A 26,541-nucleotide genomic window follows, 5' to 3' on the forward strand; every position below is an offset into this window, starting at 1 on the left:
CACTTGAACCCGGGAGGTGGAGGTTGCAGTGAGCCGAGATCATGCCACTGCACTCCAGCCTGAGTGACAGAGCGAGACTCTGTCTCAAAATAAAGTAAATAAAATTTCTGTAAGAGAAAGATTTTCAGCCGAACTGGTCACAAGGGTTTGTGTGATCGTGTGTGTTTTTCACTTGTAGTGCCGGTTACTAAGGCTATGAGTTTCCCAGAAAACTGTCCTGACCTGGATTTAAGGGTGGGATGCACCAGATCAATAGAAATAGCCACAGATATTTGAAGATAATAAAAGCCTACGATACAGTATATAGTCAACATGTGTGTTATTACTAATCATACAGCTTTCCATTCTGAATTCATGCTGTGATTTCCCTGGGAACTAGCATGTTATTAAGGGACCTCAGGTGTTTTGGAGCAACAGCAGCAGCGTGACGGCTAACATTTATTAATCCCCAATGAAGAGCCAGTGCTTCTCTAAACACTGTAATATGTTCTCGAGTAACTCTGTGAGGATTATTGATTGGTGCTCCAGTTATCCTCACTCCGCAGATGTGGAAAGACAGCTGCCTAGAGACTTGGAAACTTTCCCTAATTTTGTTATGGGAAAGCAGATTTTGAACACAGGCAGTCTGACTCCAAAGCTCATCACTATAAAGCATGCATTTTACTAATTGGCACTATCACTTGTTTAACATGTATGTATGTATGTATGTATCTATCTATCTATTTTAGAGACAGGATTTAGCTCTGTAACTCAACACTGGAGTGCAGTGGTGTGGTTATAGTTTACTGCAACCTCGAACTCCTGGGCGCAAGTGATCCTCCCATCTCAGACTCTTGAGTAACTAGGATGACAGGCATGTGCCACTCTGCCCAGCTAATTTTTTATTTTTATTTTTAGAGACAGGATCTTATTCTGTCACTGAGGCTTGAGTACAGTGGTACCATCATAGCTTACTGCAGCCTCCACCTTCTGGGCTCAAGCAATCCTCCTACCTCAGCCTCCTGAGTAGCTGAGACCACAGGCACATGCCACTATGCATGGCTAATATAAATTTTTTTTTTTTTTTTTTTTTGGTAGAGACAGGGCCTCGCTATGTTGCCCAGGCTTGTCTCAAACTCCTGGGCTCAATTGATCCTCCCACCTCGGCCTCCCAAAGTGTTGGGATTACAGGTGTGAGCCACCTTGCCCAGACCTATTTTTTTTTTTTTTTTTTTAGAGATAGGGTCTTGCTATGTTGCCCAGACTGGTCATGAATTCCTGGTTTTAAGCAATCCTCCTGCGTCATCCTCCTGAGTAGTTGGGATTACAGGCATGAGCCAGCGGGCCCAGCTTAAACCCACATTTATTAAGAGATGACTGTGAGGTCACTACTTTGCATATATATTACCTCATTGTTCATAAAGTTAAAAAGGCAGTGTCTTCTGCTTATGGGGAAATGGAAGGAAGCTCACTCTTTGTTAACAGTCATTTCACAATATGAAAGAAAGACTTGCTTGTTGTAGATAATTTGGAAAGTATAGAAGAGTATAGAGGAAATAAAAACAACCAGAATATGTTACCTGGAGAGAACTTACATGTATACCTTTACATGTATGCCTTTACATGTATACCTTTTGAACAAAATCACTCTTTTAAAGTGATTTCATAAATTTATAGCTAACTTAATGTAATGTCATAACTCAAATTTTTGTCATACCACGGTGTGAAATCCTAACTGTATTTTTGAACTAAGTGACCCCTGTGCTTTTTTCTTGTGAAATAAATACCTTTTGAAAAGCTCTCTGAAAGTTTAACTCAGGTTTAGGTTTTGTAGTTAAAAGCAGCACACACCATTTCTCCTACCTTCACTGAAGGCTCTCGACAGCACCTGATGGCTTGTGAGTGTGTTTGGCTTTGGTGTGTATAGGTTTTGCCTTAGTTTAGAATTTTCTCCTCAAGTCCCCTGCAATGTCAGTGTAGCCACTAACCCTTGGTCACACGGAGTGTGGAGCCAGCTGTCAGTTTCTGGGCAGTCTCTGGCCGGGAACGCACACAGCGTCAAAGCAGTGAATAAGCGATTTCTGCAGTTCCCGTAGCTGCCAGCCTGTGCAGACCTCTGTGATGCTTGGGGACCGGCTCCTCAGTCACACCCCAGTCCTGCTCTGAAGGTTGCTGTTTTCCAAACAGAAGGATGGTAGCTAGAAGAGAGATAGCAAGATTCTGGAGTCTGGAAAGCCTTCACTTGGGTATGTGTGCAGAGAATGGGTTGTTGTACTGTGACATGTTGCCGATTCAGCTCTTTCCTTCCCAAGTTGCAGTTCTTTCCCTCTCTCTCTCTCTCTCTCTCTCTCACTCCCCCTCTCCCTGCTCTCTCTCTCTCACTCTCTCTCTCTCTCTCACTCTCTCTCTCTGCTGCTTGTCAGGTGTGAGCCTGTGGGGAAAAGCTCACTCTTCTAGTAAAGGGTGCTGAGGATAGTTTTAGTTGTGGACATAGTCAGTTGAAGAAATTGGTTTTGTTTATGGCACAGTTGCTTGTTTGGAGTAGAAAATCATAAGAATCAAGCCTGAACCATCCTTCCTGAGTAAGGGGTCTGGGTTTTGCTGCTGATATTGTTACTGGTTTTGCTGCTGATATTGTTACTGGTTTTTGCTTCTATTACATGAAATTCCTTTATTCAAGAGATTATTGTTGGTGTGTATAAGAATGTTTCTTGCTAATTGAGAATGTGTGAGGTTTAAGGCTGTGAACTGATCTTTGAAAAATAGTTTCCTGTTTCTAAAGTGACATTACCCAGTATTTGCTTACTGCTTTGTGCCTTATCTCCTGCTTTCTTTTTAGTATTTCTGTGAGTATTATCTGTTTGTCTATTCTGTGAGTATTGGACTATTTGGACTATTTAAATGTGAAAGAAACTTCGTACTCTCACACTAGGAAGCCATAAACTCTAATCCTCACATTCTTAAAAGGAAATAAGGACAAGATTTCACAGACAGACTTTTCCCTGGCTGCACAACATGGATACAATAGGATGCTTTAGAAACAGATCTTGTCTCTGTTTTTGCCCTAAATAGATGCCAGCGCCTCGCCTGAAATGAATGGGAACCTTAGATGGCAGCTCGAGGCAGCCTGGGGCCCTGTCAGAGCAGTACAGTTTGTAGTTTGTGCTTTCTTCCTTGTTTTGATTGGTTTCTGTGCTGGCAGAGAGAAAGCAGGGATGTGGTTACGGCTTCTGTGTCTAGTGGATTATCAAAACAAGACTGGTGTGTACTCCATTTTACGAGCCAAAATTTAGAAAAAGGAAAAAAAAAAGTTGCCCGGCGATTTCTATATTGAGAACACAGACCACATGAGTGAGAGGGCTCGGTAATGCTAGCGAGACGGCACTGGCAAGACCTGGGTGGAGGAAGCGGACGTGCGGGTGCTCCCTCCCAGGGTTCCTGCACCCATGGCCTTGAGCAGGGGCGTGTTCATTCCCACCGGGAGTGCAGCCAGCACGAACGGGCAGGGGTGGGGAGCAGGTGGCCCCTGGCTCTCCTCCAGCATTCCTCCACCCCCTTTCACAGAGGGGAGGCTGAGGGGAGCCCGACCCAGCCTCCAGCTCTGAGAGGTGCTCCCTTGGTGCTGCTGGAGAAACAGCATGCCAGAATCTGCCCTCTGCGGCCTTGACCCTCTGCAGCAGTCCTTCACCTGCCTCTCTGAGAGGGGCCTGGGTCAGTGCACTGCAGAAACTGTTGCCACTCCTATATGCACTATACTGAGTGAATACATGTAATAAAATGACAACAAGCACCATATTTAAAACAAATAATAAAGCTTGCCTATGATGGATTTTCTTTCATTTGAGAGCCCTGAGAGGGTAGGGGGTAAGGGAGGGGTTGTGGGGCTCTGAAAGACCCTGAGGGACAGCCTAGTGGCTCCCAGGAGGACACCATGGCAGGGAGGGCGGGTTTGTGGGTTGTCTGCCATCTTGTGCTGTCCTGTACTGTTCTCCTGTCAGTGTGAGTTGAAGCCAAGCCTGAGACAGGCTCATAGCAGGATTGCTTTGCTGGCAGACACACCTGGCTTTGAATCCAGCCCCGCAACTTGGGGAAAGTTACTTAACCTCTTTGAGCCACAGTTTCCTCCTTCATAACCAGACAGCAACACTCCAAGATGCTTGCGAGGCTCGCAGGAGGATTTATTCCAGCACTGAGCGCAGTGCCTGGCGCACATTAAGATGCCAGGAAGCCAGATGGGTGATTGCTCAGGTCTGTCCAGCCAGCTGGGCAGCCGTCAGAAACTGGGAGGGCTGACGAGACACCAGCCCAGAGAGCTGTCAGGGAGCAGCAGAGCAGAGGAGAGGGCCCAGGATGGATCGGCAGGCGTCAGCCAGGATGGACGGGAGGAGCCGTGCTCAGAGCCAGCAGCCCCAGGACGAGCAGCTCCTGGCTAAGAACAGAAGACAGGCACTGTGGGACAAGTCAAAGGTAAAACCTAAGAGCTCACTGCAAAACACAAAGAAGCCCAGAGCCAGCGCCCCAGCTATGAACTGGAGACGGGACAGAGGCTGAGTTTTGAGAGCAGGAGGGAGTAGAGCTGCTGGCTTGGTTGTGGGGTCTGGAGCCAATGAGGTGTTGGCTGCCCAGGGTGCAGGGCCCTAAGTTGAATACTGATGTGAAGCTATGCATTACGAGAATGATTTTTCAAAGCTCCTTAGACATTAATAACAGATTATCAGTGAGAGTTAATATGTCAGTTTCTAGGATTCCTTTTGATCTTATTGTTATCCACGTTTAAAAGATTGAAAAATACTGTTTGTGAAGAATGGCTTGAAAGTCTAGATTAGATATACTAGTGACTTTTCTAACAGTAACAGTTTGCATTCTGGAACATGAAACATATTTCATACTTTAATTCAGTCACCCAACACTGACTATTAAGCATGTTCCTTGTCCTTGAGAAAGTCGCAGCTAGGATAAGAGTAGGGGCAGGATATAAATGGACAGATATAAACTTAATAATAACTATAATGTAAATGTGACACATTTTAAAAGAGGTTAGTCTAACATGTTTCTAGAACATCAAAGGCAGATATTGTTATGGCAGAGGATCAGGGAGCTGAAAAATAAGTCATGGAACCGTCACCAAGCAATGATGGTTACAACTTTTGTTTGTTGTTTGGTTGTTTTTGTTTCTTTAAGTTCATTTTTAAATAGAGATGGGATCTTGCTATGTTGCCCAGGCTGGTCTTGAACTCCTGGCCTCAAGCAGTCCTCCTGCCTCAGCCTCCTAAAGTGCTGAGATTACAGGCATGAGCCACTGCACCCGGCCAATGGTTAAACTTTTGAAGGATGAGCCAGAATTTGATGGGCTGTTTTGGGTGGGAAAGTTGCTCCAGGCAGAGAGGTCAGCGTGGATGGATGGAAGGAGTTTGTCCTATTCGTTGGAACAAGGAACATTCAGTGGTACACATTGGCTAACGCAGAGGTTTCCAGCCAATGCAGTCAGAATCCATTGCCTGCAACTTGTGGCTTGCTGCATGGACAGGCAACAAAAGGCATATGTCCTAGAACAACCTGAGCATGTGGTGTGGTTTAAGTAAGCTTAACCTGAAGGTCCAGTGGTTCCCAAATTTTTCCAGGTGTCAAAATCATTTGAGGAGCTTTTCAAAATAAATTCTCAGCAAACATCCTTCCCCACCCCCACCACCCAACCTGACTCGGTGGCCCAGGGCAGGGGAGGATCTTTATTTTTCTAAACGTTTTCCGTGTGATTAGATGCCACGGGCCCTGGGTGTTTGGGAACCACTGAAGGGGGATGGACCCTGGAAGTCGTGCATCATGTTTTGACGTTGTCAGTTCCTGTGACCCAGCTCATTCCCTCTGTGTGCCTCTCCGTGGCCTGAGCTCTTGGGGTCCACCCATAGTTTCAGCCCACAGAGCAGCAGCCCATGACAGCTGCTCCCTGCTGTGAACACGAGCTGCCCGCCTGGGCTTGCCATTTCCGTTTTTAAGATGGGAAGTCAGAATGGCTTATCTCAACTCTGAGGAAGTCTGAGCGATCAGCAAGAGGTTTTCTCAAATACATGGTTTTAGCAGATTATTTTAAGGGTGGGGGAATTTCCCTGAAGTCAAGGGAGGGGAAATTCCCCACCAAGGAGTGATGCTGGGTGGGAGATGCTGGCCGGGAACCAGCTGCTCATTAGCTAGGCAGTGTTGGAGACTGCCTCATGAAAACAGCTAAATCTGTGTCTCCTTCTTGTCAAGTGCCTGATGTTTAAGGGCTGTGTTAGATCTCACCTCCCTTTCATTTAACAGAACACCTCGACCTCCACCCTGTTATCACACCCTCACCAGGACTATCCTCCCCCACTTATAAGTCAGGGGCTCTTTTTTTCCTGATGTCTTCTCTAACTGTATTTGTAACAGTCCTTCCAATTTAAAAAAATGACACCTCCTCTATGGCTACCACGTTGTTCTCTGTAGTAGTTCCTAAAGCTATAAGTGGCCAGGGCTGAAAATGTGGACTGGGGCATTCTACTCACTGACAGCTGCAGCCAGGAGGAAAGCAGAGATGAGGAGGAAAATGAGACATTTGTGTAAGGGATGGACTGGGGAAGGACCGATGCAGCCCCAGGAATCAGGGGCCCCCAGAGGGCAGTGTTTCTAGGAGTGATGGTTAACCATGGTTATTGAACAAGAGCATTACAAATTCACTTTATTACATTTTTGGAATTGATAGTACTCTGTGGAACAGATGTGTTCTCTTGGAATTGTCCCCAGTCAGAGAGGCGCTGATGGTCAGCACGCAGTTTTGATGACCAAGGGTGTGCTCCTTCTACCTGACTGAAGCTGCGGGAAGTGTTGTAGAAAGAGCCTCCTCTGTCTGCTCTCGTATTGATTGTATGTAGGCATTTGGGGTTTTAAAACTGATTTCAATTTGGAGCAGTCTTTGCTTCTTGTTTACAAGATCATTTCCAAAAATGGCTTTTTGGGCCAGGTGCAGTGGCTCACGCCTGTAATCCCAGCACTTTGGGAAGCCAAGGCAGGTGGATCACCTGAGGTCAGGAGTTTGAGACCAGCCTGGCCAACATGGCAAAACCCCATCTCTACTAAAAATACAAAAATTAGCTGTATGTGGTGGCACGCACCTGTAATCTCAGCTACTCGGTAGGCTTAGGCAGGAGAATCGCTTGAATCCTGGAGGCAAAGGCTGCAGTGAGCTGAGATTGCGCCACAGCACTCCAGCCTGGGCGACAGAGCAAGACCTTGTCCCCCACCCCTCCCCCAAAAATGTTCTTTCCACACCTATTTTTTCAGCAAAAGAAACTAAGTTGGTGAGAATGTGGAGAAATTGGAACTGTTGCGCACTGTTGGTGGGAATGTGAAATGATGCAGCCATGTGGAAAACAGTATGGAGAGTCCTCCAAAAATTAAAACTAGAACTACCATTTGATCAAGTATGCTAAAGAGGTGTAAGCAGGGTTTCAAACAGATGGTAGCACATTACTCACAATAGCCAAGCAGCCCAAATGTTTACCCACAAACAGATAAACAGAATGTGGTGTATATACTCACAATAGAATATTTTTGGTTTTTTCCTCTTTTAAAAATCAATGGAAGTGCTAACCAAACAATGGAATATTATATAGTGTTTAAAAAGAAGGAAATTCTAACACTTGGTACCCATGAATGGATGTCAAGGACATTATGCTTAGTGAAATAAACCAGCCATAAAAGGACATATACTGTATGATCCCATTCATATGAAGTATCTAAAGTAGTCAACATCGTAGAAACAGAAAGTGGAAAGGTGGTTGCCAAGGAACAGGAGAGGAAGAAGAGGAAATTGGTGTTTAATACGTGTGGCAGTTCTGCAAGATGAAAAAGTTCTGTCGCACAATAGCGTGAATATACTTGACACTGCTGAACTGGAACTGTGTGCTTAAAAATGGTTAAGATGGTAAAATTTAATGTTATGTGTTCACCACATAGGAAGAAAGAAACAATAAAATTTACTTTTTAATTATTATAATATATTCATTTCCCCTGATTTTGTGACATACATTTTGAGAATTTATAATAGCTTTACAGTGTCAAAATTCCCTTAGATAAGAAGTCATCATTATTAACTTTCATCTGTAGTTGAGGATCAAAGCCTATTGAAGTTAGTGCGGAATGGAACATGAAGAGGTAAAGAAGGCAGCAGCACCGGCCTGTGGGTCTGGCCATTGTGAGGAACTCTGCCCAGCAGAGCTGGTATTGACACGCTGTGGACCACTACATCTAAGATTTTTCAGCTGAACTGCAAATTGCTGTTTCCCCATCAGCAATTCGTAATTCAATTGAACAATGTCTACTGAGAGTATGTGACACTTTAAAGTGTTCAAGTAGAGTGGAGTCAGATTACAGAGAAGATATACTGTAGAAGAATTTTGTCATGAAGCAAGAGACAACTCCCATGTCATTTCTTGTGACATCATAAAACCACTGTTTTAAGAAGTTCACCTTGGGCCGGGCGCGGTGGCTCACGCCTGTAATCCCAGCACTTGGGGAGGCCGAGGCGGGCGGATCACAAGGTCAGGAGATCGAGACCATCCTGGCTAACGTGGTGAAACCCCGTCTCTACTAAAAATACAAAAAATTAGCTGGGCGTGGTGGTGGGTGCCTGTAGTCCCAGCTACTCAGGAGGCTGAGGCAGGAGAATGGCGTGAACCTAGGAGGTGGAGCTTGCAGTGACCCGAGATCACGCCACTGCACTCCAGCCTGGCCGACAGAGCAAGACTCCATCTCAAAAAAAAAGTTCACCTTGGAAGTAATATATATAGGATGGCTTGGGGAGGGAAACGGAGTCATGAAGACTGACTGAGGGATTTTTCTAGCTAGAATCTCAGATCAGCACAAGGGTGGGAGTCAGAGAGACCTGGGTTCCCATCCTGGTTCTGACCCAGCCGCTGTGTAGCCCTGATAAATGACTCAACTTCTTGGAACCTCAGTTTCCACATCAGCAATTTGCAGTTCAGTTGGAAATCACATACTGAGTGCCTTCTGTATGCCCGGTACTATGCTAGGGGCTGGGAAGACAAAAATCAAACGTCTGTCCTTTCCTTTAAGTCTGTCCTGTCCTTTAAGATGGTAAGCGACCTAGATAGTAAGCGTGGGGAATCATAGAAAACCACCAGACCTGGACGAAGCATCAAAGCATAGCACAAAGATTCTTCCTGTCTAGACATCAGACACTGAGAAATCCCACTCCATAAAACACACTTAAATTATGGGACAGGAACACAGGAATCATTAACTTTAAGGGACTTTAAAATCGTGAAAGTAGGGTGGTGAAGGGAAAAGGATACAACCAGCAAATGGAATCAGGTCCTTGATAAGCCCCACTGGGAGCAGGGATTGGTAGTTGGAAGGAAGGGTTAATGAGGGAACGGAGGGAAGGACATATGGCTGCTCTCCAGAATGGGAGCAAAACACACAGATTTGGATACTAACACTGTTTTAAATATCATTTTGTCTTATTACAAGTAACAGAGCTACTGCTGGAGGAGGCAGTTCTGCCCAGTGGGTAAGAGTTAGATGGCCTGGGCCCGCTGCACACAGCTGTGAGTTATTGGGACTTGCGTTTCCTCATCTGTGAATGGGGACAACTGACAGCATCTCCCATGTAGCATTGTCATGAGGATTATATGAGCCAGTTCACCTCCACAGCTTAAATCAGTGCCTAGCCCATTATAGGCACCTGATAAAATAACATCTTGCAATTCTATTTTTAATTTTTTTTTTTAATTTATAGAGATGGGTCTTATTATGTTGCCCAGCCTGGTCTCAAACTCCTGGGCTCAAGGGATCCTCCTGCCTCAGTCTTCCAAAGTGCTGGGATTACAGGCATGAGCTACCATGCCCAGCCACATCTTGCAATTCTATACTGTTTTTCAATTTACAGGGTGCTTTCATATATCATCATTCCACTTGAGGCCCAAAGCACACCAATAACAAGTACTTGTTCAGAATGTATAAACAACCCTGAGAGATGGGTATTATCATCCACATTCAACAGGTGAAAAAACAAAGAAAGAAACTTGACCAAGGACTCATACTCAAAAAAGAAAAATATAGAAAAGAAAAAAAATGTGCATCGCTATCATTTGAAGGCAAGTTCATCTGATCCCAAAGCCTTGCACGAAGTCCACATGCCGTATTTCTTTCCTTCCTTGCTTCCCTCCCTTCCTTCCTTCCTTCTCTGCCTCCCATGTGTGCCAGGCAGGAACACAGTTAAGAATAAAGCAGACAAGAATTACTGACTTTCTGGAGCTTACATTCTGGATAGGGAACAGAATACATTAGACGGTGACACATGCTATGGAGAAAACTAAACCAGGGGAGACAGTGGCGTGAGAGTGAGGGTTGTGGTTTTGAGTGAGATGGTGAAGGTGAGAGAGGGAGCCAGTGTGTGCGTACCTGGAGAGGGCTGTCAGGCACACGGAGCAGCGACCCTGGGCAAGGAGTGCCTGCGGTCTTTGCAGCCAAGAGCCCGTTGGTTGGAGAGGGGTGGGAGGCACAGTGTATCTGGGGAGAGGTCTCAAGAACTTTGGCTGTCTCCCCCGTGGATGATTCTGAGCAGAGGAGTGACACAATCCAGTCTGGGAATGGTTTGGCAGCATCGCTCTGGCAGCTATGGCCTGCCGGGGGCAGGGGTAGCAGCAGGAGACCAGGAGGGGCTGCTGGAGGGAGCCTGAAGCTGGATGGGAACCCAGGCTTAAGTGGTGGGAGAGGACCCAGGCTTGAGTGGTGGCAGAGGGGTAAGAGGTAGCCAGATCCTGGACACTTTCAGGAACTTGAGTCAGATCTGCCAGTGAGTGGGTCGTGGGATGTGAGAGGCGGAAGAATAACCTCTGAATAGATAAAACACACAGGCTAATGCCTACTTTACAGATGGGAAAACTGAAGCTCAAAGAGCTGAAGTGACTTGCACCGAAGTCATTTAGTTAGGAAGTTAGTGAAGCAAGGACATTCACCCAGGAATTTTCACTCCAGGCGCCATGACTTTCCCTCGTCCGTGTTTCAAGTCTCTTGCCCGTGGCCTCTGCCCCCCATCTCCTGGCCAGGACTGAGTCAGCCGACCCATGAGCGCTTCAAGCCATCTTGCTTCCGCAGTGTCGCTAACTACTAATCCATGATGTTGAAACAGTTGCTGTTGAAACCTCTCTTGTGATTAACCTCAGCCAGAGTTGTCTTTTTTCTTTACTTTTTTCTTTTGAGGCAAAGTCTTGCTCTGTTGCCCAGGCTGGAGTCTGGTGGTACAATCAGAGCTCACTGCAGACTGGAAATCCTAGGCTCAAGCCATCCTCCCACCTCAGCCTCCCAAGTAGCTGGGACTACAGGTGCGTACCACGACCCCCGGTAGAGCTGTTTTGCTAAGTGTTTATGAAGAACTCCGAGAGCAGTCAATATTTCCAGTCCGTGTCTCTGTCCAGAGGGTTTTCTCCTGGTACCTCCTGTAAAGGTCTAACACTTTTCAGTAGACTCCTGTTAATTGTGAATTTATACATGATTACAACCAGCTTTTTTTCTTTCTTTACTGATTTTCACAGCAATAGCTAGATCATGGTAAAGAATTCTCCCTTGGAAAACACTGTTCAGTTCTTCGAGGAGAAAGTGTCATTTTTCAGAGCTTTGCTATGGGTGGGAAGCCCCAATGCCTTTATCATTTTTTTTTTTTTTTGGCTCAACCATGGTTTAAATTGATAAGGAAAAATGCTATTGGTACCTGACAGTGCCAGATCAGTGATTGCTAAAATTGGAAGATTCCTGCTGCTTTAGGCATTAGACACCCAGACTTTGTGTATATTCTCCTCACCCAGGAGCATCAGGATATTTTGGCCAGTAAGCAGCACAGTTCTTGGGCCTCGTGGTCTGGCAGCTCCAGGGTTAGAGGAGGCTTTTGTCTTCAGTGTTGTTTCCCTTGGAGTCTAAGACATACTCATGCATGAAAAAAATGATGTGCTTCCTCAAGACATCCCGCAACCCACCCCCAAACTCACACACCAGCAAAGCATACTAGACTAGGTGACCTCCTGCTCTCCGCCTGTACGCACCCTGGCCTAGCATAGGAAGCAGAAGTTACATTTAAAACGAAACAGTCACCATGCGTTGTTCAGGCTCTAGTGTTTCTCAGACAGCACAGGTCTGGCTTTCTCAAGACCTCCAGCCACACCCCCAGCAAGACAGACATGGATACACACATGCATAGCTGGCTCCCTACTGCCCATCCACCCGTGCTCCCAGAGTGCACTCCCTTCTCCTGAGGTGCCAGGCCCTGCCATGCCCCTGACAACCGTCTCCTCTCCTTTAATGAGCAGGTAAGAAAGCTAGGGCCCAGAAGGCAAGACCAAGGCTATGGAGCTCTTTCTTCTGCCTCTTGGCTTTGTGCTTAGGCCCAGGAATTTACTCCTCCCTCACACTCCCCCACCCCCGTCTCTTGGTCTCTTAGACAGCTTACTTTCACTTTTTCCTCGCAGACACAGGCCCTGACCTTTCCTGACCAAGACTGGGGATGGGCCCAGGCAGGGGAGTGGAGGTGGGTAGAGGGTGACTGGCACGATGCACTCAGAGCCTGGAACCCTGACTTTGTCCATGCTGAGAGCTCTCCCCTGGCTTCCATTGTCAGCTGCTCCAAGGTTCCCTGGCTGTCGTGGTGTCCAGCGCACCTGTCTAGGTGGTTTCACGGCTGGGGCACAGGTGAAGACCCATGGGCCATGCCTCACTGTGGCGTGTGCTGTCATGGACGTAAGCAGCTGTTTCCCCTGGAATCACAGGAGGGTTCTGGAAAGGTGATGGTGGCTGGGATGTCGGGGTTTCTCTGAGAGGGGCACCCCAGGCAGAGGGGGAAGCAATTGGAAAGCCAGAGCCCATGAGCAGACCCAGCTCAGTGGGCACCACTCACAGGTGCCGTGTCCAGAGCTCAGGCTTACAGAACTGGGGCTGCCAGGTGGGAGGTGGCCTGAGCACAGTCTCAGAGAGGGGCTGGGACCTGGCTGGAAGAGGCGCCGCTGGCAGCATGTGCACACCTTCCTGCTTTCCCTCCGTCCTGCTCCAAGAGTTCCGTGCATCACCAGTGCATGAGCTTGAACTCCTCATCATCACAGCCCTGTCTGTGCTTGGCAAGGAAGACCTAAAATGCTGGTGTGTGAAATACTACTTCTGCAGTGTTGATTACCCCCATTATTGTGGATCTTTTTCCATGTTTATCATTGTTCTAGTGCCAGACTCCTGGGCTCTATTTACAGAATTGGTTGCTTGTGACAGCAGTGTGGCTGAAGTGATGAGGAGAGGGAAGGGAGGAGAGGCATAAGGGGAGCAGGAGGCCAAGCATGGTGGTGGGGGGTGGGGGTCTGGGGCTGGACGTGTGTCTGCCGAGCACCTGGCACATGGCCAGTGCAGGTAAGATGAGCTGTGCATAGAAAATGCAGGTTAGATTGATCCGAATATAAAACATCTCCTCCCCAAGAATGAACTCTTCAGTCGGAAACCCGACCCATCCTTTTCTAGTCAAGTAACTAGAAACATGGATTTGCCAAGTCCCTGAGGAAAGCAAGCCTGTGGAGCACTATCCCAGGGCGACCTTCAGCCAGCCCTCTGTCCTTCCCGGCACACCAGCTTCTCCCTCAGGCTTCTGCTTTTTGTTAAATCTCCAGGGAACTTGGAATTTTTCCAAAACATCCTTGACTGTATCTCTGTTGCTGCAGGCATGAGCTTGGCCTCCCAACGTGGATCTCAGTTCCTGATGCCATTTCCTGGGGCAGCTCCTGTTGCTGCCCACTCCCACTAACCTGTGTTCTCCACAGCTGGCTTCCCTGGCCCCAGGCTCTGCCCCAACAGCTCTTCCCCCATGTGGTAGCAAAGTCTGTCATTAAGCCAGCCCTCATCGTGTGGGACACCATCACCACAGTAGCACTCTCTGTGGAGTTCCAGCTGTTGTCAAGGATGCTAAGAGTTTCACATGCGTTCTGTGGCCTGATTGTTCAAAAAGAAGGACATGAAGCTCAGAGAAACGAAGTCACTTGATTTAGGTCCCGTGCCCACAGAAGGGCAGGACCAGAATTCAGACCAGCCTCTGTGACCCTAAAACCTCTTCTCTTTCTGTCATATGAGGGGGGACTCTACTTAGGTCCTGTGGCTTCCTTTCTCCGAACCCCGGAAGAGCAGCCCGGGATGAACTCCAGCCTGTGAGGCCCTTCTGTGTGCCCCCGATCTTTGCAGTCTTGTCTTTCGTGAGATGTGCGGGGAGTCTGTGGAGCATGTGCTTCGAATCAAGCCACCTTTGATTTGCAATCGGGCCATCGCACTGTTCTGAGTCGCCTGCTCCTCTTCCAGGAAGCCTTTCCCTGACTGGGGAGGATCCTTTTCTCTTTAAAATCGTGCCACTTGCTTTGGACTCTCCCTGTTATGTTTCCACTTCCTGGCTGCAGTCATCAGAATTCAGGTTTTATTGCATCCCCTTAAAGACAAGGGTCATCTGTTGTATAGCTTTCCGTCCCCAGCACCTGACAGTCATTCTGTTGGAAAAAATAGTGATAGATTGCTTCTCGGCCTTTTGGCTAAGATCAAGTGGAGAAACAGTGATGGAGACATCCCTGAACTTGCACAGGAGGACTGAGGCCATGAGTCTGAAAGAAGAGACTGCTCAGGGACAGATTGTTGGCTTTGCCAAGGGTGGCTTATTTTCCCAAGAAGGAAAATCTGACTACTGGGGTGGCCAATCTAAAAAGCTGCACCATCCTTAAAAGATCTTTCTCTCTCTTTTCTGGTAAAAGTACTATGTAATTCCTCATTCTCATATTTTGAGTTCCAAGCCTTTCACATATGTACAGAGAGTAAGAATGACGGCACGTTTCTACTCGAGACACTGTTGGGATGTACTGGTTTTAGTAATACTGTTGCCTTGCAGATAAAGGATGGAAGCGGAATATTGGATCATCTTTTTCATCTTTTTTACCTCCTCAGCTTTCCAGCACATTGCTTGGCAGCATTGTTATCTATATTTATGTTGTTAATATCCAGTTTGGAGCACGGATTTCCAACTAAATTACACATAATGCCCTGATGGCCTTCACCCTGCAAGTGGCATTGTGTTGGCAGTGCACTCTTTAACAGTCTACCTCTCACTTAATGTCACGCTTAACCGCAGCTCTTAACTTTGGAGTAATGTAGACATTTTCTAACAGTTTCTTATTCTGAGTAAGATACAGATGATTACTTTCCCTTGGGAGTGTGTTACCAAATTTTTTCATCATATGAAAAACTCTTGTTAGCTGTGTCTTTTAAATCATGCCTTTGTTTTGTATGTTTTAGTCTCTTCAGATGGAGGTACTGAGCCCTCTGCCTTAGTGGATGACAACGGTAGTGAGGAGGACTTCAGCTATGAAGACCTCTGCCAGGCCAGCCCTCGGTACCTGCAGCCCGGCGGGGAGCAGCTGGCCATCAATGAGGTACTGGAATTCCACACGACAGTGGTGGATACGGGATACCTGATTTTTCAGGGTCCACAACCACTTCTGACTTTGTTCCCTAGTTCTTCTTTACTAAGCATGTCCGAAAACCTGGAACTCTGATTAAAACAACACTGTGATTCACTTTGGGAGGCCAAGGCAGGTGGATCATTTGTGGTCAAGAGTTCAAGACCCGCCTGGCCAACACAGTGAAACCCTGTCTCTACTAAAAATACAAAAAAATTAGGTAGGCATGATGGTGCGCACCTGTAAACCCAGCTACTTGGGAGGCTGAGGCAGGGAGAATTGCTTGAAGCCGGGAGGCAGAGGTTGCAGTGAGCTGAGAGCACACCACTGCACTCCAGCCTGGGCGACAGAGCGAGACTCCATCTCAAAAATAAAGAAAGAACAACACTGTGATTCTCTGACCTTGTCCAGGAAAATGTATGGGATTAAGCTTTCTGGGTAGAGGCAGCTCATCTTTTTAGGTAAGGAAGAGCAGCTCCCCATCAGTGTTCGGCCAGTGCTTTCCACTTGATGAAAGAATACCCTCCCTTCCACTATCTCGTATAATTCTCACAACTGATCTAAGAAGTGGACATTTTGGTTATTATCCACATTTTCATCAACGCTCTGAGGAAAGATCTCTAATTACTTCCCGGCGAATGGCAGAGCTGGAGGTACCCATGTATTTCTCCCTTCAAATCTGGTGTTCCTTTGGCCACCCTGCAGCTTTAGCTTTTTTTTAGGAAATCATTCTGGAAGATACCTCCAGCTTTTGGCATTCTTGAGCAGAACGTGTGGAGCATAACTCCTTAGTGAGTCAGCGTCTTTACTGAGATGGCCAGTGATGTGTATCGTTGGGCGCTAAGGAGACGTGGAAAATCACCTGCTCCCGTGGCCAGTGGACGGAGGAGCCACGTCTGTTCCTGACTTTTTAATTGTTAACGATCTCAAGATCATGCTATGTTCTCTTTAATTGCTGTAAAGTATAAAGTTAGATGCAAAACTTACTCGAATTGTGAATAAAGTACCAATGATCCACACTGGAGGGAGATGTGAGGGACTTCCAATAGCATATGTGCATAACTTTAGTAGGCTTGGCTCTGTGACATCTAGTACGGCTGCCAGAAACCATTTTTGGAGCAAATATTTCAGAATTCAAATTTGCTAGATAACTGACCTGCTGCTAAGTGAGCAACTAATACTTTTTTAAAAAGGGGCTTGCCTGCCTGCCTTCCTCCCTCCGTCCCTCCCTCCCTTTTTTCTTGCATTTTGCTCTTGCTGCCCAGGCTGGAGTGCAGTGATGTAATCTCGGCTCACTGCACCTCCGCCTTCGAGGTTCAGGCAATTCTCCTGCCTCAGCCTCCCAAGTAGCTGGGATTATAGACATGTGCCACCACATCTGGCTTTTTTTTTTTTTTTGAGACAGAGTTTTGCTCTTGTTCCCAGGCTGGAGTGCAATGGCACGATCTCCGCTCACTGCAACCTCCACCACCTGAGTTCAAGCGATTCTCCAGCCTCAGCCTCCCGAGTAGCTGGGATTACCGGAGCCCACCACCACGCCTGGCTAATTTTTGTATTTTTAGTAGAGACAGGGTTTCACCATCTTGGTTGGGCTGGTCTTGAATTCTTCACCTCAGGTGATCCACCCGCCTTGGCCTCCCAAAGTGCTGGGATTACTGGTGTGAGTCACCATGCCCAGTTTAAGGGCTTTCTTTAAAAGCAGGTAGAGATGCCCTCCTGACTTTGTTTTTTCTTAGTCTGTTCTCCTGGGTTCTCTTTGCGTAACCAGTCGCATAGTCACTGTGGACCAAATGCCACCAGCATATCCCAGTGAGAGGATACCAGTGTCACCCTGAGAGAGTGCACCTAGTGGTTCCCTCACCATCCCGCCCACTCGTGCTCTATGCTGAGTGCACCCCACTGTCTCCTTTCAGCTGATCAGTGATGGCAACGTGGTCTGCGCAGAAGCCCTGTGGGACCATGTGACCATGGACGACCAGGAACTGGGCTTCAAAGCCGGGGATGTCATCCAGGTTCTGGAAGCCTCCAACAAGGACTGGTGGTGGGGTCGCAGTGAAGATAAGGAAGCCTGGTTCCCCGCGAGCTTCGTCAGAGTAAGTGTGGGGCGCTTGCAGCTTTTCCAAAGTATCGGTGGTGGGGGCTGCAGGATCCTTTCAGGTCAGAACTCGCCTTTTATCAGGTCAGTTCTTTTGTAATTGTTATCTGACATGTAAGTCACACCTGTAAGAAATTAGGCTGGGTCGGAGCAAAAATGTTAAAGGAAGGCAAGCGAGTTGCTCGGTGTTTCTCTGTGGTCCTCGTGCCTGCTGGCACAGCCGCGGCCCTGCTGAGGCCATGAGACTCAAGCGAGGGCCAGGCTGCCTTCCCAACAGGCCACAGGAAAGTAAGAACCCGGGAGGTCTCCTGCCTCTGCTCCATGCTGCCCTCCCCTGCCCCAAGTCACCTGTCCCCTGTGTGTGGGTTGCAGTTGCGAGTGAATCAGGAAGAGCTGTCGGAAAACTCCAGCAGCACCCCCAGCGAGGAGCAGGACGAGGAGGCCAGCCAGAGCCGCCAGAGGCACTGCGAGAACAAGCAGCAGATGCGGACCAACGTCATCCGGGAGATCATGGACACCGAGCGGGTGTACATCAAACACCTCAGGGACATCTGCGAGGTGGGATGCCAGGCTGGGACTTCACTGAGGGTCACAGTATGAGGCTGCATGAGGTGCCTGGGCTTTCTCCCCACCTCCACCCCCGCCCCCACATCAGACTCCCACATGTACACTCTTGTCCACTGCTCATTTCTCCGCCTCTGCTGTCTGCACTGCTAAGTCTGAGTGCTGCAGCTGTCCTAGCTGTTGGTGGAGGTTTTTTAGAGTCAGGGTCTCTTTTCAGAGACAAGGCTTTTCTTAGAGATAGGGTCTTGCTCTGTCACCCAGACTGGAGTACAGTGGCATGGTCATAGCTCACTGCAGCCTCAAACTCTTGGGCTTTAAGCAGTCCTCCCTCCTCAGTCTCCCGAGTAGCTAGGGCTACAGGCATGCATCACCACACCCAGCTAATTTTCTAAATTTTATATAGAGACGGTCTCACTGTGTTGCCGAGGCTGGTCACGAACTCATGGACTGAAGCAATTTTCCTGCCTTGATTGCTCAAAGTGCTGGGATTAGAGGCGTGAGCCAGTGTGCCCAGCCCCTCTCTTAAGTGCACTCTGCAACTATCTCTTATCAGGACCTAATTCCTGAGACTGTTTGAAAAGAATGGCTTTCATAGAAGGCAACACCCTCACTTGATTTTACAAAGAGTCAAAGATTTGTCACTATCTGCAACCGCACTGCATCTAATCACCAACTCACAGATGAGATCCTGAGTCATTTCGACACAGATGGGAAAAAAATGCTGGTTTTCTATTGGTCATATGAAAGGCTATATTCTATTGTCATGCTATTCTACTTGGCAACAAATTTTATTTTATAGTCTTATCCTGCTTTCGGAGAACTTGTCATTAGTAGAGGTGCACCTGAAAGGGTTTTGTCTTCCTGTGGTATTTTGTGCTTCTATGGATTGTGTACGAGCATCACACTACACTGCTGTTCGCCTTGTCTGCTCATTACGGCTCTCCTAGCTGTAAATGCTGATATGTGCACTATCAGTTCAATGCTGACCATTCAGTGCTGAAGACAAGGTGAAGTCAGAGAACTGCCCGTTCTCTAATCGGATTAGCCAGCTGTGTGGACATGCCAGTGTTTAGCTTCTTTGTGCCAGCCATCTTGTTCTGTATGAGTGTGTGGCGAAAGAAGCAGGTCTGCAGTGCCATTTAGGGAAATAAGAGGAACTGCCCATGATTATTGAGCATTGACTGTTTGTCACCCCTCACCTGGATTAACTCAGCTACCACAGCATTCTCACTGAGCAGGTCCTCTTAGCCCCCACTGCAGTTGGGGAAACCAAGGCACAGAGAAGTTAAGTGGTGGGATTGGATTTAAACCCAGGCAGTCTGCCCCAGAACCTATCCTTTTCTGAACTATTACATTATATTGTTTTCCTGTTAAAATTCATACCAAGTAGTCATTGATATGTGTTTTACTCCATGGTCAGTTTATTCTATTGAATGTCATGATAACTCTTTTTGAGTTAGCTGTTACATGTATGTACAGCCTTTTCTTCTTATCCCACTAGCTCCTACCTAAGCCATAGTATAGCCATGGTGTTGCACATAGATAATTAGTGCAAGCCTCAGATTAAAGACCTACAGATTGGTGCTGTCCATAGAAAGGCAGTGCTGGTGGAATCCTTGGGTAAGAGGAATCCTTGCCCTGATGGACAGTGCACAGAGCTGCGTGGGCTGTTCAGCAAGCAGTGATGTTCTGCATTTGACAAGTCTCCTAGGCTGTGAAATGGAATTAGGGTTGGGAGAATGATTATCTGAAGAGTTTGGAAAAACATGTGACGACACCAATTTTTGAGCTCTGGTATTTGAAACTTGTTTCTAGAAACATTATATGGTTTATTGGATCCTAAATCCAACCGCATGAGCCTTTTTGCTTTCTTTTTATTTTAGAACACCTATGGCAAATTGCAGTCATGGAAGTACGATGACCTCATCAGAGATTCATAGAGCCTCTTTAATTAAAATTCATTCCAAGTTCATGGCTTTAGGCCTACAAAAGCTGTACTATTCAAATAATTTGGATTTCCAAATAAAAAGTATTACTTCTGTATTTTGCAGGGCTATATCCGACAGTGCCGCAAGCACACAGGAATGTTCACCGTTGCGCAGCTAGCCACTATTTTTGGAAACATTGAAGATATTTACAAATTCCAAAGAAAGTTTCTGAAAGACCTTGAGAAACAGTACAACAAAGAGGAACCTCACTTAAGTGAAATAGGATCTTGCTTTCTTCAAAATGTGCGTCACCCTTTACTTCATTATTAATAACATCTGCTTACATAATTTTGAAGTGCATCTCCACAAAAAACAGGAGTCTCTTTTGTTTTATTGTTTGTTTGCTAGATGCATCTTCCATAGAAAGGAGATGTTTCTTCTATCTTATATGCTTATCATAGAAACAAAATCTGTATAGTTACTCTTTTCTAAATGTCCCAAATTCATTTTTTCAAAATCCTTTTATGTAGTCTGGAATTAGGGGGTTACATTTGGAGTAATTACTTTTTAAAAATTTCTAAGGGCTATGCCATAAGAACTACGGAGTCCTTCCTAATAATATCCAGGAAGTGTCTATTACATTTCCCGCACTGTTTCCAGGGTTTTCTTATATTGGCTTGTGTATTGCTATGAGGTAGATATGATTATCTCTCTCACTTTCTAGATGAGGAAACTAAGGCCCAGAGAGTAAGTAACCCAAGGCCACATACCAGTAAGAGGCATCTGTGAAGGCAGACCCGGGCATCTGGCTCCAGGACGCGTGGTTGTGCTACTGTAACTGCCTCAGAACCTTCCTGTGATAACATGCGTTTATCATTTTTTAACTTATGATTGACTATTACTACTTACTGCTAAAGGATTTCAGAGGAAGATTTTAGTCCCAGCCCAAATAGCTAGGGAACAGTAAGAGGAATAATAATTACAATGACAGCCTCACCACGCCTTCAATTCCTGGGTGCTGGGCTCAGTAGCTGTCTAGAGTCCTCTGGGGCAGATAGATTTTAGTGGCTGAGCATAATGTTTTTGTGTTGTTAGTCAGCTGGAGGCTGGGCCCCATGTGTGACCTGGGCATATTTGGGACATTGTCACAGGCCTCCTTGTGTGGCCTGTGCAGAAGGTTCCTGTAGGAGCCAGCTTAGGACAGGCTGGAGGCCAGGTGGTGGCCTGAGGAAGGTAAGTCTCACAGTGAGGACAGCGGGGGAGTACTGCTGCCACCAGGGAAGGGGTCTTGGCGGGCCCAGCCAGGGTGACGGCAGAGAATTGGGAAGAGAGGTGTGTTGAAATAGGCATTTTTGAGGAAAACCTGACAAGACTAGTTGTAAACCACAAAGAATAAGCAACCATTAAAACTGCACACATGGTTTTCAGCTGAGGTGAAAAAATTTGTGGGAGGGGGACGTTAGAGGCCCTGCTCCCCACCTTCCAGGATGAGTGTGAGGCAGGCTAGAAAGAGACCAGGGTGCTGAGTTCCAGGGAAGCCTCATCCCCAATCCCCTCAGGAGCCTGCTGAAGCACCCCTTCCCACCAGCCAGATAACGCTTGTGGAAACCATGGCAGGGCAGCTTGGGCGCCAGCGGATTTCATGCCCTGTCCTTCTTGCAGTGGTCCATCTTCCTCCTTTCTAGGAGTGTCCCTTAGAGAGGGCTGGGATGATGCCTGTCTTTGTCATGTCCCAGAGGCACCCCAGAAGCTGACGAAGCTGTACTTTTCCTTCCCAGCAAGAGGGCTTTGCCATCTATTCTGAGTACTGCAACAACCACCCGGGCGCCTGCCTAGAGCTCGCCAACCTTATGAAGCAGGGCAAGTACAGACATTTCTTCGAAGCCTGCCGCCTGCTGCAGCAGATGATTGACATCGCCATCGACGGGTTCCTGCTCACACCAGTGCAGAAGATCTGCAAATACCCGCTGCAGCTGGCCGAGCTACTAAAGTATACCACACAGGAACACGGGTAAGGGGCACAGGTGAGGGCACTGCTGCTGTTACCTGTAGGCAGCTCTTAACCCCAAGCAGTGATACGTGGGCTTCAGTGTCAGCCTTAACACTTTGGGAGCTCCATGGGAGAAGTTTTCAGATTGTTTAGAATGTGTGCAATTAACTATTGAAATAGAGTGACTGGAGAGCCTCCAGAATATCCACTCCTAGAGCTATGAAGACACAGGGGTCATTCATGAGCTGTGCCACGAGTGCATGGCGGCTTTTGTTGTATTGTTATGTTGCTTACCTGTATTTTGTAAACATGCCTTTGAGTACTCAGTAGTTAGTAAAGACTGTTTCTGAGGGAAACAGACCAGTGTGAATGGAAAGCCATAACTCTCGTTCTCCCCTGTACCCATGAGGTTGACGCATAGCAACTTGGCTCAGAGCAGGGTTCTTTATGGCAGAAACATTACTTAATAGTGGCTTACCTAAAGTTACTTGTTGTTAAGCAATCTCTACTTAGCAACATAGAAGGGGTGAGGGCACACACAAGCTTGAACTGTAAAAGGGTGTGGATTGTCAGGGGTGCGAACCCATATGGGGCGGCTGAGAAGACCAGGGCACTGGGCGCCTGCCGGGCCCTGAGCCGTTCCCTACCCAGTGGGGTGCCGACCCTCTGGTCTTCTCCCTGTTCCCTCCTGCTGGGAGCACAGGGCTTCCTTCCATGCTTACCTGAATGCTGCATCTCCCTTCGAGCTTCCTTGGTGCCTGACTAAGCTCTTCTTGTTACTCAGACTTCTGTTGTTTGAATCTCAGCTTCTCCTGAACAACAAGCAACAAAATACACACTCTGTCTTTATTATCTGCCTTGGTTGTTTCTGGATTCTTCTCACGCCCTTGTTCCCTAGCCATATGATCTCTTCTGGGGGAGCCAAAAGTTATCGTTTGTTGCCTTAATAGCCAACCATCATTTCGTGCATGCACAGAAGCCTTTGTGTGGTTATACATTAGGCATATCACCCATTCAGCATTGGAATATGCATGCCCATTTTCCATGCCATGGGAAAATGTCATCACAGCACAGCCCAGCTGTTTGGTACCTCAAGGTAGCAGTGCTTGGCTAATTCTGAGTTCTCACCTGGCCAGCAGGGACAGGATAGTCATAGGGCAACTGCTATGTGCCAGGCTCCAAGCCAGGCTACCCAGGGGCACAAGGGTCTAGGCTAAAGCTGACTCTTTTAGATGACAATCGAAACAGGGTCCATGCCCCTGACACAAAGTCTTTAACTGCACCTGCAGCTCTGGAGAGGGTCATCTCAAAGGGTCCTAATGAGAAGAGGAAGAGGGAAGGGATTGTACCAGGAGGAAATTTCTATGGCAAACCACAACAGTTCTGGGTTTCAGCAGCTAAATATCTCTCTGCAGGGAGTGGAGAGTGAATCATTATTCTTTTGTCCTCTCTGCCTCTGAACTCCTGTGGAGAGACAGACTTAAAAAAGGAAACTTCTGGCTGGGTGCCATGGCTCACATCTGTAATCCCACCACTTTGGGAGGCCAAGGCGGGTGGATCACCTGAGGTCAGGAGTTTGAGACCAGCCTGGCCAACATGGTGAAATCCCGTCTCTACTAAAATGCAAAAATTAGCTGGGCGTGGTGGCAGGTGCCTATAATCCTAGCTAATCGGGAGGCTGAGGCACGAGAATCGCTTGAATCCAGGAGGCGGAGGTTGCAATGAGCCGATATCGCACCATTGCACTCCAGCCTGGGCGACAGAGTGAGACTTTGTCTCAAAAAAAAAAAAAAAAAAAAAAAAAAAAAGAAGGTGGGGGTATGGGGGGAGCCTTCTTACAATTAGATTGGAAAGTAAAGAATAAGAGCAGGTCACTGAACAATAGACACTAGATATGGGTGTTAGCTAAAGAGTTAGGACTAAAGGAATTAGAAAAAGGAGTTCATTGAGATAGATAAAAGAAGACAGAGCTATATATTTTTTTCTTTTTCTGATGGAGAAATCAGAAAAGTTCAGTGGGAAAAAAAACAGGGAAGTCAAGAGAGCCACACAAAATTGAAGAAAAAAATTGTAGTTGTAAATGCCTTCTACGGATTTTCAAAGACGTTTTTAAGAAAATGTCTTGATGGCATGATGAGGAGCCAGAGCCAAAGACAATTAATAAGAAAATTAAGAAGCAAAGACTTCTCGAAAGACGTGGGCAGGCAGCTTAGTACATTCTGAGATGGGAAAGCTGGGTCCAGAAATCCACACCTCAGTCTTCAGTAGTTGATTTTCTTCCTTTAAGGGCATTTTTCACCAAGAACATTTGTAGATTTTGGTTTTTTCAAAATAAAAATTAGTCGACATGACAGAAAGTCCATTTCTTTGTCTTAAGTAAAACAAAGCAAAAATTCTTTTAAAAAAACCATTACAATTTAGTTTTGTCCAGAAAAACTTATTTTGCGACCCTTTCTTCATTGCTGGAGGCCTCTTTGGGGGCTCTGTGCCCATTATTTTGGCAGCCCCTGGTGTCATTCTTGCTCCTGCTCTCTGCCCCACTTCTGAGTGTGAATGGGCCTCTCTAGAGACGGCAGGGTCTCCTTGGTGGGCAGTGTCTGGGGACTTCCCAGGAGCTGGGATGAATTGTGTTTGGTAAATAGACAATAGAATCTGCTTTCAAGGCTTTCCCATGGCTGCGCAGGAGGATTCTAATTCATTCCGGCTGTGATGGAGTGGCCCTGTCTGTCCTGTAAGTTGCCATGGGAAAGCAGAAAATATAGCTCATTAGCTGGATGGTTGGTCTCCGTGGCCCCACATTATCAACGCTGAGCAAAACCTGAATGGGAAGCTTGCAGATACTGGACATGCTCTGTGCTAGCCTGTGTGTAGATTAAAACTGTAGTTTCTGCTTTTCCGGTGCCTACAGTTTTAGTGGGCTTGGGAGCGGGGACCTCCTGGGGAGAACATTTTAGCTTGACGTGACTGTGGTGGACGGAAAGCACCAGAAAGGAAGATCTGTTGGTGAGGCGAATGCCATACTAGCATTTCCGTAACTCACCACTTCAGGTGCCTGTCCTCTCCTGTCCTTTCCCGAACAGCATAAAAGATGAAGACTCAGAGCAAATAGTCACTCTTGAAAATGGTTAGTGATTTTTAAAGTACTTTATATAGCAAGAGTGGTTATATGAGAATCAGAGCCATAATAAAGACTGTTCTTTCTGTATTAATGAAAGTCACCCATTGTCACCGTGACTAAAACTTATTTATTTGTGGCATTTACTGTCATTCATTGTGATTTCTGGGAAATGAGTGAAAACATTTTTATTCCAAAGAATTCTGAATTGCACTGGGTCAGCTCCCTTAACCTGTGCAGACTGTAGTCTATTCACAGGGGGACAAGAAAAAGGGAAACAGTGGCTATGATGTAAATGTCACTTTGTCTAGAGCATTTGTATACGAAGAAGCACCCCAGTGGATTATTTTGCCAGTCCTCATTTGTAAGGTGCATGTTATGTGTTTAAAATTAACCTCCCATCTTGCAGTGATTACAGCAACATAAAGGCAGCATATGAAGCCATGAAGAATGTGGCCTGTCTGATCAATGAGCGCAAGCGCAAGCTGGAGAGCATCGACAAGATAGCTCGCTGGCAGGTGTCCATCGTGGGCTGGGAGGTAAGTGGGAAGCACCCCGCATGATCCCATGCCACTCGCCCCTCCTGCACCTTTGATCTGGTGCAGATGCACTTTAATATCCTATGGTCAATATCTTATATTCTTGGCTTTAATGGTATATATACCATTAATGGTAAATGTATTTTGAGGCATATTGTTGAATTTAACAGTCAACTACTTTATACCCCACCCCCATAAGAAATAAAATCTGAAGAGTATCTGCAGTTAATTTATTGCTGAGCCTCTGTCTCTCCTCGTAGAGGGAGTTCCATGGGAACAGTAGAGGGCATTTCAGTTGCAGCCGCATTTCAGTTGCAGCCACATAACATAGTAGTAGAAGTATGGGGGACTCTAGAGTCCCTGCCCACATGTGAATCCTGTATGATCTGGCCAAGATTAACTTTTTTATCTTATAAATTGGGGAGGAAAATATTACCTACCTCATAGGCTACCTTGAGCATTTTATAAAACAGTACAGGCCAGGCACAGTGGCTCACACCTGTAATCCCAGCACTTCTTTGGGAGGCCAAAGTGTGAGAATCACTTGAGCCCAGGAGCTTGAGACTAGTCTGGGCAACATGGCAAGACCCCATCGCTACAAAAAGTAAAAAAAAATCAGCCAGGCATGGTGGCATACACATGTATTCCTGGCTACTCGGGAGGCTGAGTTGAAAGGATCACTTGAGCTTAGGAGGTTGAGGCTGCAGTGAGCCGTGATCGTGCCACTGCACTCTAGTCTCGGTGACAGAGCAAGACTCTGTCTCAAAAAAAAAAAAAAAAAAAGGAAAGAGTACAAATGCAATGCCTGTAATAATGGTCCAACAAATTTTC

General features: G+C 46.7%; 1 protein-coding gene across 13 annotated transcripts in view; it reads left to right on the top strand.

Moving 5' to 3' along the window:
- The window catches only part of SPATA13 (spermatogenesis associated 13), a 330,065-nt gene that overhangs the window by 292,152 nt on the left and 11,372 nt on the right, over window positions 1–26,541 (top strand). For 10 of the 13 annotated variants that reach the window (XM_054529388.2, XM_054529387.2, XM_054529396.2 and 7 more), the window contains 6 exons: window positions 15,316–15,452; window positions 17,393–17,572; window positions 17,947–18,132; window positions 20,190–20,369; window positions 21,845–22,077; window positions 25,581–25,710. In XM_054529388.2, coding sequence (XP_054385363.2) covers window positions 15,316–15,452; window positions 17,393–17,572; window positions 17,947–18,132; window positions 20,190–20,369; window positions 21,845–22,077; window positions 25,581–25,710 — 1,046 coding nt within the window. Of the gene's footprint in view, window positions 1–1,286; window positions 2,226–3,908; window positions 10,116–15,315; window positions 15,453–17,392; window positions 17,573–17,946; window positions 18,133–20,189; window positions 20,370–21,844; window positions 22,091–25,580; window positions 25,711–26,541 lie in introns of those variants that run through there. The other 3 variants (XM_054529398.2, XM_054529399.2, XM_054529397.2) reach the window with 3 other exon arrangements.

This window comes from Pongo abelii, chromosome 14 (assembly GCF_028885655.2).
Source record: "Pongo abelii isolate AG06213 chromosome 14, NHGRI_mPonAbe1-v2.0_pri, whole genome shotgun sequence".
Classification (NCBI taxonomy): Eukaryota; Metazoa; Chordata; class Mammalia; order Primates; family Hominidae; genus Pongo; species Pongo abelii.